Source organism: Haliotis cracherodii, unplaced genomic scaffold, assembly GCF_022045235.1.
Source record: "Haliotis cracherodii isolate W230 unplaced genomic scaffold, xgHalCrac1.p SCAF_2, whole genome shotgun sequence".
NCBI lineage: Eukaryota > Metazoa > Mollusca > Gastropoda > Lepetellida > Haliotidae > Haliotis > Haliotis cracherodii.
The window spans coordinates 7,727,923-7,745,845 of NW_027266275.1; the positions used below are offsets into that span (position 1 = coordinate 7,727,923).

Genomic DNA, 17,923 nt, shown 5'->3' on the forward strand with positions numbered 1-17,923 from the left:
CATTTGCTGAGGCCTGTGTTTAAAGGTTTTGGTTTTTTGGGGGGTTGAGAGAGTTATTTCGTTTATGTCTTCCTCGGTTGTGCATTCATATTCTTCTGTGTTGTTAAGTTTAGTTTCCTCACATTCCATGGGGGTGGTTTGCGTGCGTGCTTGTGTTTGTGGTCTGGATGTGGTTTCCTTACTGTCTAGGTTTTCGGGTTGTGATTGCTTGGGATCGGTTGTTGTTGCCATAGCGGCTGTGGTTTGTATGGTGCCGGGTTGGGTTGTGGCGGGCGTATTGTTGCTTGTTTTGCGTGCAGGTGTGGATGTTGTGAATGTGCTAGTGGAGGGTTGTGGGATGGACGTGTGGTGGATGTGTGTTTTGGGTGCTGGATGTACTCTTTGCAGGATGCCATCCCATGCCGAGTTTAAGTGTGGGGTGTTGTTTGGTTGTGGTGTGGGTAGCAGAGGTTGTTTTGTATGCTGTGCTTGTCTTTTTGTTTGGAGTTTGGCCGTGTCGATATTGATGTGTTTGTTGGCCTGTTGTGTGAGGGTGTGTCTATGAGGGCAGTGGTTGGATAGTGAGGAATGTTGTATGCTTTTACAGTGTATGCACCAGGGTGTGCATGTCCCTGGGCAGTCAGTTTGGGCGCATTTCCTGCATTTAGTTTTTTGGAATTTACATTCATTGGCTGTGTGGTTGTATTGGAGACAGTTAGAGCATTGTTTAACTTGTTTTATGTATGGTTTGACTTCTAATTTAGTGGTTGCTCCGAAGGAGATAAATTTAGGTGCTTCTGGATATTTAGCTGATTTTTGGAAATTGATTATGACTATTGGTGTGTTTGAGATTTTACCGTTTCTATTTGAAGTTATTCTTCGGGTGCTAGTTATTTTAGGTTGGGGGTACATATCTTGGTTATCGTTAGCGTCTTGTGCGTACATGTCTAAGTCTTCGTTGTTTTCTTTAGGATTTACTCTGATTACGCCCCTAGTGAATAGCTGCCAGTTTGGGGTTTGATGAGTTACTGTGTATTGGAAGATTTGGGTGATTTTTTTGGCTGCGTTTAGGGAGTCCTGGTCTGGGAAAATTATTTGGAAACCTTTGTTAGCCTCTTTAATTTTGTCGAAGTGAATTTTGTGCTGTTTGAACCAGATTCCTACTTTATTGGCTGTGAGACATTTAGAAAGGACGTTTATGGGGCCTGTAGCGCAAAAGTAAAGGGCGAATGTGGTGATGATGGATGCGGGCGACATGTTTGGTGGTGGTTGTGTGTTGGAACTGTCCAGCTTCCTTTTTTTGGTGTTTGTTGTGGGGATCGGCGATACGGCTGTTTTGGTGGGTGAAGCTACTGGTGATTTGGAGCCGAAACCGTCAGGTATGAGTGGGATGGATGTCCTCCCGGAAGTGTTGTGGGCTTCCGAAGGTGTGGGTGATTCTGTTTGGTGGATGTCTGCCTGGGTAGTGTTGCGGGAGTCGGACATGTTTTGCGGCTAGTGGGGTGAGGTGAGTGGATGTGGTGAGTGGGTTTGTGTGGAGTGAGTTGGTAGTGAGAGTGTGTTTTTAGGGAGTAGGTGGTGGGTACTGGTTGAGCAGGTTTGTTGAGATGTGTTTAGGTTTTTGAGATTGTTATTTAGGGGTTGTGGATTATCCTATTGTTTACCTATGAGGATTTGTAGTGTTTTTGTGGATTTGCGGGCTTGGGTGTGAGTAGATTTAAGAGAGAATGTGGGTGTGTGTTTTGATAATTACCTCCTCTGCTGGCTATCAGTGAAACTGTGCTGGCTTGGGAGGCTTTGCTGGGTAAGGTTGGCTTGGTGGCTGGTTGGCTTGGGTGGCTTGGTAGGCTGGAGAGGTGTTGCTAGCTTGGAGTACAAACTGCGACTGGGCCATCCGTGCCTTTGCACCACTGCGTATATGTGGGTGAAGAAGTAATCTTCTTCTCCAAAACGGCGCTTTTCAGGGCCACCCATCTCTTCCCGAAAGAACGCTTTCTTCCATTGTTTTGACTACCCTCAAACCAAAACAAAGAACCCACCTCCTCCTCCTCCTCAGGAGAAATGTTTACTTTGTGTTGCAAGTCAAAATAGTGTAAACGAAAATCGCACAATTACCAAGCAAATGACTTATCAAAACTTTGTCACCATTACCGATGCTACACACAAATATACCTACATTTCCTTATTATTTCCAAAACTGTATTTCATTTTGTTGATCAATTTGACCATACGTCCTTATACTATCAATAAAAGTGACAAATGCGCTTACGAATTGCGCAGCACAGGTTGCGAACTAGTCTAGGTTTCTGCTATATCATCCGGGTACTCACGGGAAAAAACAATAACAAAGGCAACAACCAGTCCCGGGGAATTGCTTTAGATCCGTGCCCCTTTAAACAAAACAACAACAAAAAGATAATATTGGAGAGATCCAGTTTTACAAGATAAACAACCAACCGCAACAATCAATATAATTTTATTAAATCATTTTCAGTAAAACATGTAGAAAATGTGTTGTTTCAATGTACTTTTAATCTGCAAGCTGGAAAATTTCTGAGTGCGGCGTTAAACAACAAACAAATCTAAAACAAAGTAAAACTCGTCTGCAAACACGTGGTCCTCGGTTATTCAGTGAATCATAGTGTTTATTCTAATTGTCCCAGTAATACACTGAGTAATCGTTGATGGGTTTACCTATATACAATTGCCGGGCTAAAGAAAGTATACACTCAAAATTGGATTTGACCTATCAAATTACAAACGTTATCAAAACGTTACGAGGATTGAAAAAAAATATTGTTTTCAAGACAGGTAATCAGCAGAAATTCTTTGAAGCTTGGATGCTGTATCTCAAACTTTTCGAAAATGAGGTGCAGCTTTTATTTTAATTTTATTTTTTTACTTAAGACGTTAATGTTAGAGACCATGTACTTTCCCGTACTGCAATATGATGTATAAACTTTCATAGTTTATGCATACTGGATATATACAGTGTATTTGTGTTACTAGAGTGAATATGTGAGTGAGAAGTATGTCATGTCCGTTAAAAAGATGTACTGATAAGTTGTGATATATATATGTCATGGGCTTTCTGCTACTCTGGGCGGGAGCTAATTTTATGTAATGGGTACTTCTTTTTATAAACAATAAAACAAAAAAAAACATAACAGTACGAGGTGAGGTGAGGTGAAATTTGTTTTAACGTCGCTTTCAAGATTATTGTACTTATATAGCGACGTGCATGCACGTGTGTGTGTGTGCGTGCGTGCTTGCGTGTGTGTGTGGCTGCATGTACTAGTCCGGACTGATACCGATTTATAGTGCTAGCTCACTGAGATACCATGCCGCAGTTTAACATGAATACCCAACTCAGACACAGTGTACTGACTCCGAGCCGACCAGTCCTTGTTTTAGCCCCTTAATGCCAGGGTAACAACAAGTACCATCTTTCAACGACTTTTGGTATGACGCGGCCGGACCCCGTACCTTCCGCTCTCCGGGCGGACGCTCTACCACTAGACCACGGAGGCCGTCTCCATATCCGAAAGAATCATGAATTCGTATTCGCTACCATACATCATCGCGACGTCTTGACCACTCTGCCACCTGTACACACCCATCTATAAGGCCAGACAGCCTTGATGTACGGAGTTTGTAGTGACACACCCTTGTGAGGTGAGGTAAGGTGAGTTGAAATGGGGTTTCAAGATTATTGCACTTATATAACGACGTGTGTGTGTGTGTGTGTGTGTGTGTGTGTGTGTGTGTGTGTGTGTGTGTGTGTGTGTGTGAGGGTATGGTTGCTTGTACTAGTAAGAACTAATGCCGATTTGATAGTGCTAGCCCACTGATATACCATGCGTCAGTTTAACATGAATACCAGTCGACCAATATCTACCAATACATGAGCCGACCAGTCCTGGTTTTAACCCCTAAATGCCGAGGGCCAGACAGGGTAACAAGTACCATATTTTTATCGTATTTTGGTATGACGCGGCCGGGAATCGAACCCCCGACCTTCCACTCTACAGGCAGACGCTCTATCCACTAGGCCACGTAGGGGCCCAGAAACCAAGGTTGGTTGGCAGGAAACCAATAAAAATTAAAAACGACATCGGAGATCTGAATGTGTAGATCTAGCCATGTTTTCCGTGTTGATGAAGTTAGAGTTGCCTATCTGGCACTTCGAATGGATTATACTGTACATAGTTCATTAAACTGGTTCCCAGATCATCCGCTTGGTGTCCCTGCTCTTGCTCTGCCTTCTAATGGAAGTCTGTCCCTGTCTGTCGCAGGAACGAACGGGAACCAGTCTCATGTTTTTCATCTTCCCGAGGCAAGGGGGTTAACTGATTCTTAAGTCCAGTTTCGGGGACTCTTATCACCAGTTATCTCCCTTACCCCGGGAAGCTGTACATGTCATGTAGGGGGACACGTACATTTTCTAGCGGTGTGGAATTTAAGAAATCGTAATTTTAAGATTTATTTTCCCCCTCATAATTTCTTTATGCTATTAAAGCAGATTTGAAAAACAAGATGAATACAAAATACCCCATAAACAGAAGAGAAACAAATACAAATATAACAGCAAAAACATTTTATGTTGATGTTTATTTGAAACCATGTCCTGCGGAGGCACACCAATGTTCCATTGGTCTGTGTTTAAGGAGGCGAACTCAATCAAGCTTCTGATGATGTCCCGCAGTGCCAGTTTGTATAACGCCGCGGTTCATATTAATGTCGCACCATTTACGTCGCAATGCAAGGCATTTCTGAAACAGATATAACTCGTATGAATATGTGAAATAGTTATTCTAATTTTAAATTAAAGAAAGAACAAATTGGGATTTTAACGTTAACAAGCGGGCGTAGGCGGTTTAAAGGTTATAGATATAGTGACACGTGTTAAACTCTATATTGCAACTGTGGGTATGTTACGGAAAGGGCGATTTAAACGTTGGCAGTGTGTATTAGGGGGCAGCTGAATTGATAGAATGAGAGTTTTTGGTTTTGAAAGTTAGAGTGAGTGAGTGAGTTGGCTTTAACGCCGCTTTTAACATTATTCCAGTTATATCACGGCGTGTCAGCTTAATGTGTGAGGAAAGCCCGAAGTGATGCAGGTCTCAGACATTTACCACTTCGGTGAAACCCACGAGCACGGGTATGGGGCTGACAAACCTAGAAACATAATCGGGGCGAACCAGGATTCGAACCCACAATCATAGGTTTCTGGTGTGCCTAAGGTTCGCAACTCTGCAGAGCGTTATAGTGAGTGAGTTGGGTTTGGAGCCGTAACAGTATTCCAGCCATATCACGGCGCCTCAGCTTTATGTTGGAGGAACGCCCGAAGTGATGTTTACCCACTTGAAACCCACAAGCATTGTGGCGTCAAACCTAGATTCATCGGGGAGAGCCGGGATTCGAATCTAGAATAATAGGTTTCTTGCCTGCCCAAGGGACGCAACTCTGCACCGCAAATTGCAGCGCCTAAGACGACTGCATGGGGCATCCGTGTCCCCTGTTCGTCACAGAGTGAGTTTGGGTTAAAAGGTCATACAGTGACGGCAGCATGAGCAGTGTAGGTCTAGTCTATAGGGGGTAGGTCTAAGGGGTATAGGTGAGGTCAGGAGTGTTGAAATGGGGTGTAACGTCGCGTTAAAGATTATTTCATTTATACAGTGACGTGTGAAAGTGGCTGCTTGTACTTGTCCGAACTTCTGTCGGTTTTATAGTGTCCACTGAAATATCAGTTAAACATGGATACCCCACTCAGACACATTAAGCAAGTCCTTGTTACCCCCCTCCAACCCTAATGCCGAGCGCATGGTAACAGCGAGTACCACCCTTTTACGTCTTTGGGTATGTCGCAGCTGGGGATCGAACAACGCCCTATGCACTACACCACGGAGCGGTTAGTGGTATATATAGGGAGCATATAAAGCATACATTCATACATAAACATATATGCCAAATTTAAAGTCATCCAGAAAATGCAAGAGAGTTTGACCACAACAGGAAATACTATGCTACTCAAAATAAGTACATATATAAGGACAATCGATTCTTTCATATTACTATAGTTAATATGTCGTGGCATGAAAAAAATAGGGTAGTCCTCACAACATATTTTGAGTAGTATAGTATATAGTGTATAAATTCAACACAACTGGACTAAAACGTCTTTAGGGCTACAAACGAGAATTGGTCATTAGTGTTTGTTGTTTGTTTGTTTGTTTGTTTGTTGTTTAACGCAGCACTCAGCAATATTCCAGCTATATGACGGCGGTCTGTAAAATAATCAAGTCTGGGCCAGACAATCCAGTGATTGACATCATGAGCAGCGATCCACGCAATTGGGATCGATGACATGTATCAACCAAGTCAGCGAACCTGACCACCCGATCCAGTTAGTCGCATTTTACGACAAGCATAGTCGCCTTTTACGGCAAGTATAGGTTTCTGAAGACCTACTCTACCCCGGAATCTTCACGGATCGGTCATTAGTGGTGACATATGGACAGGAACCTCAGCGACTGAGGTAATACGTTATGATACCAATAAAATTAGTTACCTGATGCTCTCTGACGAACACTTTGCCTCCTAATAGTCGCCTTCAGACGCGGTCGTCGTTTCAGCCTCAGTCGTATCTTCCGCATACGTCGTCGATGACTCCTTCAAATACGTCGTCGACGTCTCCTCGGTGACTGTGGTCGGACTGTCGGTGTTAGCGCTTGTGCTTTCGGGACATGACAGATCGCTATTGTACCCGACGTCCAGGACAATGCGGTCGAGCTCAACGCCGTAACCGTCGTCCTTGCTTTTGTCCTGGGCTTCAACGAAGACCCTCAGAGTGTGCTCCCCGCTGGCCAGATCGATAGTTTCACCAACCTTTCCTGACGCGGAAATGGAATTCCAATTGTTGCCAAAGTCGGTGCTATCGTAACCAGTGACGCTTCCGATAATTTTGCCGTCAAGTTCCAGACTGAAGACGTCCTCGGTGCCGTCGTTGGAATAGTAGACGTTTTCAATCAGGACGTTGTCGTCTGAACCCAAACAGAACGTCATGTCAATGCTTTCACCCATGAAGAGAAGGACATTTCTGACATTACCTGCGTTTGACCTATAAATGGTTCTGTTCTCGTCCAGCTTGCCGGCAAACGCCTCTGCTTCCAACGTCACGCTGACGCCGAGACTGAGGGCGATGAAGGAAGCCAGCAGGGACACTCCGAACAGGGTTGAGCACGCCATTGCGACTGAGTTGGCTGAGTCAGGTCAACAGTCATTTTTATAGGAGACCAGGGGCAAACAATGACACCCATCCCAAGCATGTTGCTAATTTGAAAGTGAAACATGTTTAGGGGAGAATTTTCACAATATATCGCAAAAAAATACATTTTTAACCATTATTTGTCCAAGGGTGCGTATCGCACATACTCACACTCTTGTAATGGCAATCGGTGATTACAAAAAAGAAAAACAACATTTACGCAACCCGTAACGCGGACAGACAAGTGAATGAGAAAATTAGATAAGTTGGTGTAGGAATACTGTACAAGATAGTTTTCACAATTTACTGTATAGTGTAGGGCTGGGACGGGTAACTCGGATACTCGGGTCGGGTGGGTCATGAGTAGGACCCGGGTACCCACAGGACTTCCCGTGGTTAATTATTCTTTAATGGCAAAAATTCACTATAGCTCCGTGGTTACACTACATGTCGCTAATGTTCGCATTTCTCTCTGACGATACATCCATTCCTTTTGACTTGCATATGTTTGAGTAAAGATAACGCTTCAGTCAACTACTGTGTTCGCATGATCAGATCGTTTGATACATGTATCTATAGGTACTGCCTGGGCTGCGGTGAAACAATTCCCAATCAGACATCTTGTTCCAAACTCTTGAGACCTGCATTGGGTACCCGGGTAGGGTCGGGTAATAGGGCACCGGATACCCGGGAAGTAGATTTTGACTCGTCCCAGACCAAGTATAGTGTACTGTATATATAGATATGGGACAGTATTGTGTACTGTATATATACACATGGGATAGTATAGTGTACTGTATATATACACATGGGGCAGTATAGTGTACTGTATATATACACATGGGGCAGTATAGTGTACTGTATATATACACATGGGACAGTATAGTGTACTGTATATATACACATGGGACAGTATTGTGTACTGTATATATACACCTGGGACAGTATAGTGTACTGTATATATACACATGGGACAGTATAGTGTACTGTATATATACACATGGGACAGTATAGTGTACTGTATATATACACCTGGGACAGTATTGTGTACTGTATATATACACATGGGACAGTATTGTGTACTGTATATATACACATGGGATAGTATAGTGTACTGTATATATACACATGGGGCAGTATAGTGTACTGTATATATACACATGGGGCAGTATAGTGTACTGTATATATACACATGGGACAGTATAGTGTACTGTATATATACACATGGGACAGTATTGTGTACTGTATATATACACCTGGGACAGTATAGTGTACTGTATATATACACCTGGGGCAGTATAGTGTACTGTATATATACACATGGGGCAGTATAGTGTACTGTATATATACACATGGGACAGTATAGTGTACTGTATATATACACATGGGACAGTATTGTGTACTGTATATATACACATGGGATAGTATAGTGTACTGTATATATACACATGGGGCAGTATAGTGTACTGTATATATACACCTGGGACAGTATAGTGTACTGTATATATACACCTGGGACAGTATTGTGTACTGTATATGTACACATGGGACAGTATAGTGTACTGTATATATACACATGGGACAGTATAGTGTACTGTATAAATACACCTGGGACAGTATAGTGTACTGTATACATACACATGGGGCAGTATTGTGTACTGTATATATACACATGGGGCAGTATAGTGTACTGTATATATACACCTGGGACAGTATTGTGTACTGTATATGTACACATGGGACAGTTTAGTGTACTGTATATATACACATGGGACAGTATAGTGTACTGTATATATACACCTGGGACAGTATTGTGTACTGTATATGTACACATGGGACAGTATAGTGTACTGTATATATACACCTGGGACAGTATTGTGTACTGTATATGTACACATGGGACAGTATAGTGTACTGTATATATACACATGGGATAGTATAGTGTACTGTATATATACACATGGGACAGTATAGTGTACTGTATACATACACATGGGGCAGTATTGTGTACTGTATATATACACATGGGGCAGTATAGTGTACTGTATACATACACATGGGACAGTATAGTGTACTGTATACATACACATGGGACAGTATAGTGTACTGTATATATACACATGGGGCAGTATAGTGTACTGTATATATACACATGGGGCAGTATAGTGTACTGTATATATACACCTGGGACAGTATTGTGTACTGTATATATACACATGGGACAGTATTGTGTACTGTATATATACACATGGGACAGTATAGTGTACTGTATATATACACCTGGGACAGTATTGTGTACTGTATACATACACATGGGGCAGTATAGTGTACTGTATATATACACCTGGGACAGTGTTGTGTACTGTATATATACACCTGGGACAGTATTGTGTACTGTATATATACACCTGGGACAGTATTGTGTACTGTATATATACACATGGGACAGTGTTGTGTACTGTATATATACACCTGGGACAGTATTGTGTACTGTATATATACACCTGGGACAGTATTGTGTACTGTATATATACACCTGGGACAGTATAGTGTACTGTATATATACACATGGGACAGTATAGTGTACTGTATATATACACCTGGGACAGTATTGTGTACTGTATATATACACCTGGGACAGTATTGTGTACTGTATATATACACCTGGGACAGTATTGTGTACTGTATATATACACCTGGGACAGTATTGTGTACTGTATATATACACCTGGGACAGTATTGTGTACTGTATATATACACATGGGACAGTATGGTGTACTGTATATGGTGCTTCAATGCATAGTTCAATACATGCTGATTCAATGAATACTTCGATATATGATGTTATAATTAATACTTCTACACATGAGGCTTCAATACATGCTTCAATACATGATGCTACAATACATACTTCAATACATGATGCTTCAATACATACATGTGTGTTTGTTTTCTAAATGAGCCAAACACTTTTTGGGAACACATTTCCATTTATGGACAACCAGCCGTTTCAGTTAACAACAGACGAGGTAGAATAAGGGCCCCTTTTGGCCCACTGAAATTTTCTAGTGATTTTTCAGTATTGTCCTGAAAATTATCAGACATGTTCAATAGGCTGACGACTTCTGACGTGATGAAGTAGGTAAGAATGGCTGCAATGAGTGAACATGGTCGATTATTCCAACCCCCAGAAACAAATCTATGCCCGCCCGTGAGGCAAGATGGGTTTTTACCCTATGTATATCCTGTCTTTGTCTACATCTCCCGAGGAAAGCAGTTTGGGCCATAGACTTGCTCCTGGTCAAATACTAGTTTTAAAACAAACGCTTCTAGAAAGCCCTAGAACCGTTTTGACATATTAACGCCTTGCCCCTACATTTTGTGTTATCATATTTTTAAAAAATGCAAAATATGTCTTACTCATATCTTTGTGAGCACATCCCATAACTTAAATACGATTCTTAAATGTTTTGCTCATTTCTCGAATTCTGCAGACTTGCGGGTCAAAGAGGATTTGTACCCTACCTTTTCCTATATACATTTTATTTGTAAAATCCGGGAATAAAGTATTTCCACCTCTTTCTGGAACAAATTATTATAATAAGACTATAGTGTTGTACGGGCGATCGGGTGGGCACAGGTACAAAACATGGAAGACGGAGCATGGTGGTCGAGACTCGTATATGGAAGGTCAATGACTGACACCAACGCAGAGGGACATAGGCCGTGTATGTTATCCAACGAGTGTTGTTTATTGGAGATTTTATAAGAAATACCATGAACAACGTTTCTATTAAACGTCTTCTAGGAAGACACTACAACATGCATGTTTGGGAACAGAGAAAAACGTAGCTTGACCTAATCATTGTCTTAAATAATCATTCCTCAGATGATTTTGTGGAACACGGCAATGATGTCTGTCTTTGTCCAGATGACCTCCTTGGCGAGAGCATTAGACGAAAATAGACATATCACACCTCACCTGAGAGGATGTTCGCTACAAATTTAAAAAAATAATTCAAAGCTTCAGGTTACGAAATGCATATTTATAAGACAAAAGGGCAATGGTTGCCCGCCGTTGCTGCCTGCAACGACCGGAAGGAGATTAAACTGTGGCATGGAAGTTAATATTCTGTGTACGTATAACACGGTTACATGGTCAATCCTCGCCATGTGCAATGTTACACCTATATTCTTCCTAACGATATGCAGCTGCTTATAAATGATAGTCAGGATTAGGATTAGGATAAGGTATTCTGTCAAATATTTACAACCCGATGTGATCACAAGTTTTATTTGTACAGGGCCGTTTCACCCCAGGACGTAAACTTCATGTCAAACCCATTCTGTTGACACACGGGTAGTCCGCGGCTCTCCGGGGGTTCAGGGGGTATTGACACGTTGGTAAAGCTATGCTTGAATACAGGTAACCATTCCCAACTGCTCCGGAAGATAAATAGCAACATTTTTTGGGAGGGCGAATTAGATAGTTTGAATTTGGAAACTGATCACTGAATATATCAAGCCTAAAAAACGACCCCATCTGTTGCAGATGCAGATTGCCACGGGGGTATAGTCTAATGTGTAAACGCAAGTAGGAATCACGTTCAAAAGATCTTAGCAAGTATCTACAAACCCGCGGTAAGCCAAAGCCTTTACACACATAACGCGAACACACCACCTGTGATGCATTTTATATAATTCCTTCACACTGCAGTGAAACCGCATGTTGTATTTAAGAGATTGTAAGAACGCATGCTTTGATTACAAGGACTTCTTGACCCCGGGACCATGCACACGAGATATATCACATCCAGACTCGACATTCGGCGTTTAGTCATGTTGGAAAAGATTGTTGGGACATATTGTCGTTAATAGCTGATAGAAACGGAATTGGAAACAAATATTTCTGATGTAACAAATGTAATGTAATATAGAGGAAGCTATGGAACCACGCCCCGTGAAGATCCAGGGAAGAATTGGACTTCAGCAACCCATGTTGCGCCCCGTAAAGATCCAGTGTAGAAGTGGTCTTTAGCAACCCATGCTTGTCGTAAGAGGCTTCTAACACCAGGAGAGGGATCGGTTGGTCAGGCTCGCAGACTTGGTAGATGCATTTCATTGTATCCCAATTGCGTAGATCGATGTTCACTATGTCAGGTGGTACAAGTAAATAGAGTTTCACATAGGATGTATAACCACGCGTGCTCATAAGCTTAGAGCTAAACATTTAACGATGTGTGAGGTGATGTGAGATGAAATGGGGTTAACGTCCCGTCCAAGATTATTGCGCTTATATAGCGACGTGCATGCACGTGTGTGTGTCTGCTTGTACTAGTCCGAACTGATGCCGATTTATAGTGCTAGCAATTTGAGATACCATGCCGCAGTTTAACATAAATACCCCAATCAGAGACAGTATACTGACTCCGAGTCGACCAGTCCTTGTTTTAGTTTTAATGCCAGACAGGGTAAAATCAAATACCATCTTTTAACGTCTTTAGATATGACGCGGCCGGGGATCGAACCCCGGACCGTCCGCTCTCAGGGCGCTCTACCACAAGACCACGGCGGTCCTATTGATTTGTGAAGAAAAACAGACGACACATATATTGAAACTGAACATTGAAATATTTGCATCCGCATACCAGATAAACAGTTCATGGCACCCAGCGTACTGCACTGCAGCATACCACTTAACGCCCCGGCATCGGGGGTACGGGTTTGGCACCCTCAAACATTCGGGTCTGGACCAGACAAACCATTGATTGCTTGTGTGCAGAGATCCGCGCCGTCGATGTGCCACCAAGTCTTCGAGTCTGACCACCCGATCCATTACGTCATCTCTTCCGGCCATCATAGATGGCTTCATGGCCATCAGATCTTATCGGGAGTCCCAACTGGATAAGTTTTGTTTCGAATCAATCTCATTAAAATCAGATCTTGATTTTTGCTACCGCTAAACAAAAGATCTGAGGACATCCCATTACGGGTCACGTCAGAACGAACTTTCGCGAATTTTTACCGACCAATGAAATGACCGACAAGAAATCGACATTAACCAATCAGAAGGCAGCTTTCTCGAGCTTTACGAGACAGGTTTCAAACTAGTGACTACGCTTCGAAACATATTTTGACGTATTCTCGATTAAAAAAATTAAAACTGATAAGAGGAATATTCTGGAATGGCTTATATATGGCTTATTGTTTGGATATAATCATAAAACCCGTAACTGTCGTTCGGAATACTCCGTGTTAAATATTTCGTGGTTGCATGATTAGAAAACACATTCCGACTGTCACTTTCATGATCTGGTAAGCGACGCTCTGATTGGTTGGATGAAAGGTCGTTCTGACGTGACCCTTAATGGGATGTCCTCAGATCTTTGTTTAAGGACAGCGAGAACTAAGATCTGATTTTAATGAGATTGGTTTCGAATGGCTGTGGTGTTAAACAAAGATGAGCTTCGTGATCGTCAAGGAAATGCTGCACGTACAGGAACAGAATTTCTCTGACAAAGTGAAGATTACATTTTGACTGTAAGAATATTTTGCGTTATTTTATTAAAAATTCCAATCTGTAGTAATTACTTGTATGCATGGCCGTAGACACATAAATACACAAGTTCCTGAGCATACTAGCATAGTTTCGCGTTAGGAGTGAGTGAGTTGGGTTTACCGCCGCATTGAACAGTACATGTCACTTATATCACAGCGTGTCAGCTTGATGTGGGAGGAAAGCCTGAAGTAGTGCATGACTTAGACGTTTACCACTTCTGGTGCTGAAAACTTAGAAACATAATCAGGGCGAACCGGGATTCGAACAAACGACCATAGGTTTCTGGTACGGCTAAGGGACGCAACTTTGCACATCGAGTGTGACGATTGGGCCTCCTTGGCTATCCGTGCCCCAATGTTTAAGAGAGTATCCAAGCTTCAGACACAAGGTGTAGTTAAACTCATGCAGATGGGATCGCCGGGGCGCCGTTCATCAGAGTAATGAAGGCACTGCGTCTACACTATCGCATAAGCTGAAGTCAAGGGAACTTACGGCAGTCATAGCGCTAGATTAATTGCAGAACGAGGTATAAAAGTTTTTCTCTTTGACCGCATGTTTCAAATTGTTTCAGGCACACTTTACCATCAGCAAACTCCAAATTCCGGAAAGCTCAGTCTCTGCTTTTTATACATGTTAATGATGTCTAAAATGTAAATCTTTCTTTTTCTCTCTCTGGCACCTTCGTTCGATATGTACGCGAGTGTAACATTCTTTTATTTCTATGTATAAATCTGTCTACTTGTGAACTTTAAATCTCCGTACAACAGACTGATTCTCCCAGGTTCCCAGTTGTCGAGTTTTAGGCTTTGACTTTTAGTGACGGAATCAATTCCTCCTAAACAAACGGGAACGTTTAATGGTCCATTCACTGTCGGGTGAAACGAAGTAGTGTGTAAATAGCATACAATATGTCTGTTTACTCTGCACACAGTACTGCACACGCAACAATGATTGGTGAATGGGAGTTCCACTGTCTGTTGAATCAAAGACGTGTATACAATCTATCTATATACGTCATTGGTTGAATACTGGATTATTTGAGCCTCTATATTAACATGCTGAGATTATAAAATACTGTATGCGCACTGCTTATACTGCAGGGTTACTCTGTTGCCGTGTTACCGTTAACTGCGAGCACAGGCTAGGTATATGTGCTACTCTGCAACCGTGAACTGCGAACACTGACTAGGTATATGTGCTACTCTGCAACCGTGAACTGCGAGCACTGACTAGGTATATATGCTACTCTGTAACCGTGAACTGCGAGCACTGACTAGGTATATATGCTACTCTGCAACCGTGAACTGCGAGCACTGACTAGGTATATATGCTACTCTGTAACCGTGAACTGCGAGCACTGACTAGGTATATATGCTACTCTGTAACCGTGAACTGCGAGCACTGACTAGGTATATATGCTACTCTGTAACCGTGAACTGCGAGCACTGACTAGGTATATATGCTACTCTGTAACCGTGAACTGCGAGCACTGACTAGGTATACATATGCTACTCTGTAACCGTGAACTGCGAGCACTGACTAGGTATATATATGCTACTCTGTAACCGTGAACTGCGAGCACTGACTAGGTATACATATGCTACTCTGTAACCGTGAACTGCGAGCACTGACTCGGTATATATGCTACTCTGTAACCCTGAACTGCCCATACAGACTGGTCCAGCATGCTACTTTCACGAGCAGTGCCCCTATGTTAGCGAGCCGTGATTTTGTTGAAGGTGTTAGTGAGGCGTTACCCTGTGTGAAGACCGAAATGTGGTTTAATTGCCTGGTACATGATACTTTGTGTGAAGGCTCAACTGTTGTTTCATTGTCTGGTATGTGTTACTTTGTGTGTAGGCTGAACTATTGTTTCGTTGTATGGTGTGTGTTAACCTGTGTGAAGGCTGAACTATTGTTTCATTGTCTGGTATGTGTTACTTTGTGTGTAGGCTGAACTATTGTTTCATTGTCTGGTATGGGTTACCCTGTGTGTAGGCTGAACTATTGTTTCATTGTCTGGTATGTGATACTTTGTGTGTAGGCTGAACTTTTTTTATATTGTCTGGTATGTGTTACTTTGTGTGTAGGCTGAACTATTGTTTCATTGTCTGGTATGTGTTACTTTGTGTGTAGGCTGAACTATTGTTTCCTTGTCTGGTATGTGTTACTTTGTGTGTAGGCTGAACTATTGTTTCCTTGTCTGGTATGTGTTACTTTGTGTGTAGGCTGAACTATTGTTTCATTGTCTGGTATGTGTTACTTTGTGTGTAGGCTGAACTATTGTTTCGTTGTATGGTATGTGTTAACCTGTGTGTAGACTGAACTATTGTTTTATTGTCTGGTATGTGTTACTTTGTGTGTAGGCTGAACTATTGTTTCGTTGTCTGGTATGTGTTAACCTGTGTGTAGGCTGAACTATTGTTTCATTGTCTGGTATGGGTTACCCTGTGTGTAGGCTGAACTATTGTTTCATTGTCTGGTATGTGTTACTTTGTGTGTAGGCTGAACTTTTTTTATATTGTCTGGTATGTGTTACTTTGTGTGTAGGCTGAACTATTGTTTCGTTGTCTGGTATGTGTTACTTTGTGTGTTGGCTGAACTATTGTTTCATTGTCTGGTATGTGTTACTTTGTGTGTAGGCTGAACTGTTGTTTTATTGTCTGGTATATGTTACTTTGTGTGTAGGCTAAACTATTGTGTTATTGTCTGGTATGTGTTACTTTGTGTGTAGGCTGAACTATTGTTTCATTGTCTGGTATGTGTTACCCTGTGTGTAGGCTGAACTATTGTTTCATTGTCTGGTATGTTTTACTTTGAGTGTAGGCTTAACTATTGTTTTATTGCCTGGTATATGCTACTTTGTGTGAAGGCTGAACTATTGTTTCATTGTCTGGTACCTGCTATCCTTAGTTGAACCTAGTCTTTCTTTAAGTAGTAACGTCTTAGCCAATGAATAAGTTTAGTCCTTGAGAGGCATTTACAAGTTGGATGAAGGGTGTGGTAACCTCCAATAAAAGAAGTTATCCCTAAAACATTTCAAGTCTCCAGGACAGAGTATAAGGTCCTAGGGCCACTGTGTTCGATTGATTGTTGTTTAACCCATTCATCAATATTCCATCTAAATGACTGTTGCCTGTATATAATAATAATCGAGCCGGGGTCCGATAAACCAATGACTGATATATATATACTCAACAGAGAAAACATCTGAAAACAAATGGGCGTTGTTTATTGAAAAATCCCCCCCAAAACAGGGTACCCCAAACAGAAAATGACAAGTGTCAATCGTGTCCATCAATAGCGTGTCGCCGTCTCATTGAATCGACAAGTCTTTGGAAAAAGGCTCGAGGAATCCTGTTCCATTCCCGCACCAAAAAGGCTTCCAGTTCCTGAAGTGTTTGTGCCTGCTTTGCAGCCTGAAGACGTCTCCCAATGGAAGTCCATAGAGACACGTGCTGTATGGGGACGTGCGTTGTCCTGCTGAAAGACCTTGAGTTGAGGTTCACCCAGGAAGAGAAGTCCGTTTGTTTGTTTGTTGTTGTTTAACGCCACACTCAGCATTATTCCATCTATATGACGGCGGTCTGTAAATAACAGAGTCTGGACCAGACAATCCAGTGACGAGAGATCTGACGGGATTATGAAGAACATGATCCCTGTACACGACAGCAGTCACATGCTGACGGAATACTTGTAGAGGGGACCTGTGATGATAACTGAAGCCTCCCCACACCATGATGCTTCCTCCCACCGGTCGGCCTGTAAGACACAGCAGTTAGCGTAACGCTCATAGCGTAGTCTCCACACTCTGATGCGGTCATCGGTTGAACCTTGATTCGTCTGAGAAGACAACTTGTTGCCACTGTTGACGTCGCCAACGCAGGTACTGTTGGGCACACTGCAGACGTTGCTGGCGGTGACGTTGAGTCAGTATGGGTCTGACGTAAGGACGACCACATCAGATTCCTGACACAACTGTGTCCGATGACGCGGACCTTGAATGGTTACAGCAGTCCGTGTTGCTCATCGCTGTTGGTCACGTTGCATGGGATTTGCGCTGCAGGTGCAAAAAACGCCAATCAAGAAGAAACGACTGCGTTCCTGCCACGTGCTCA

General features: G+C 42.4%; 1 protein-coding gene across 1 annotated transcript; it reads right to left on the reverse strand.

Moving 5' to 3' along the window:
• Positions 1 to 4,571: 4,571 nt before the first annotated feature.
• Positions 4,572 to 7,227, reverse strand: LOC139468646 (uncharacterized). The gene is made up of 2 exons (XM_071250769.1): positions 6,551 to 7,227; positions 4,572 to 4,751 (listed from the first exon to the last, which is right to left on the reverse strand). Exon 1 carries the CDS (start codon positions 7,225 to 7,227, stop codon positions 6,580 to 6,582), a length of 648 nt encoding a protein of 215 aa, XP_071106870.1. The 3' UTR covers positions 4,572 to 4,751; positions 6,551 to 6,579.
• Positions 7,228 to 17,923: the final 10,696 nt, after the last annotated feature.

What these genes read in the sequence shown, in the direction of transcription:
- LOC139468646 (XM_071250769.1), bottom strand. Translation starts at nt 7,227, where the DNA reads ATGGCGTGCTCAACCCTGTTCGGAGTGTCCCTGCTGGCTTCCTTCATC.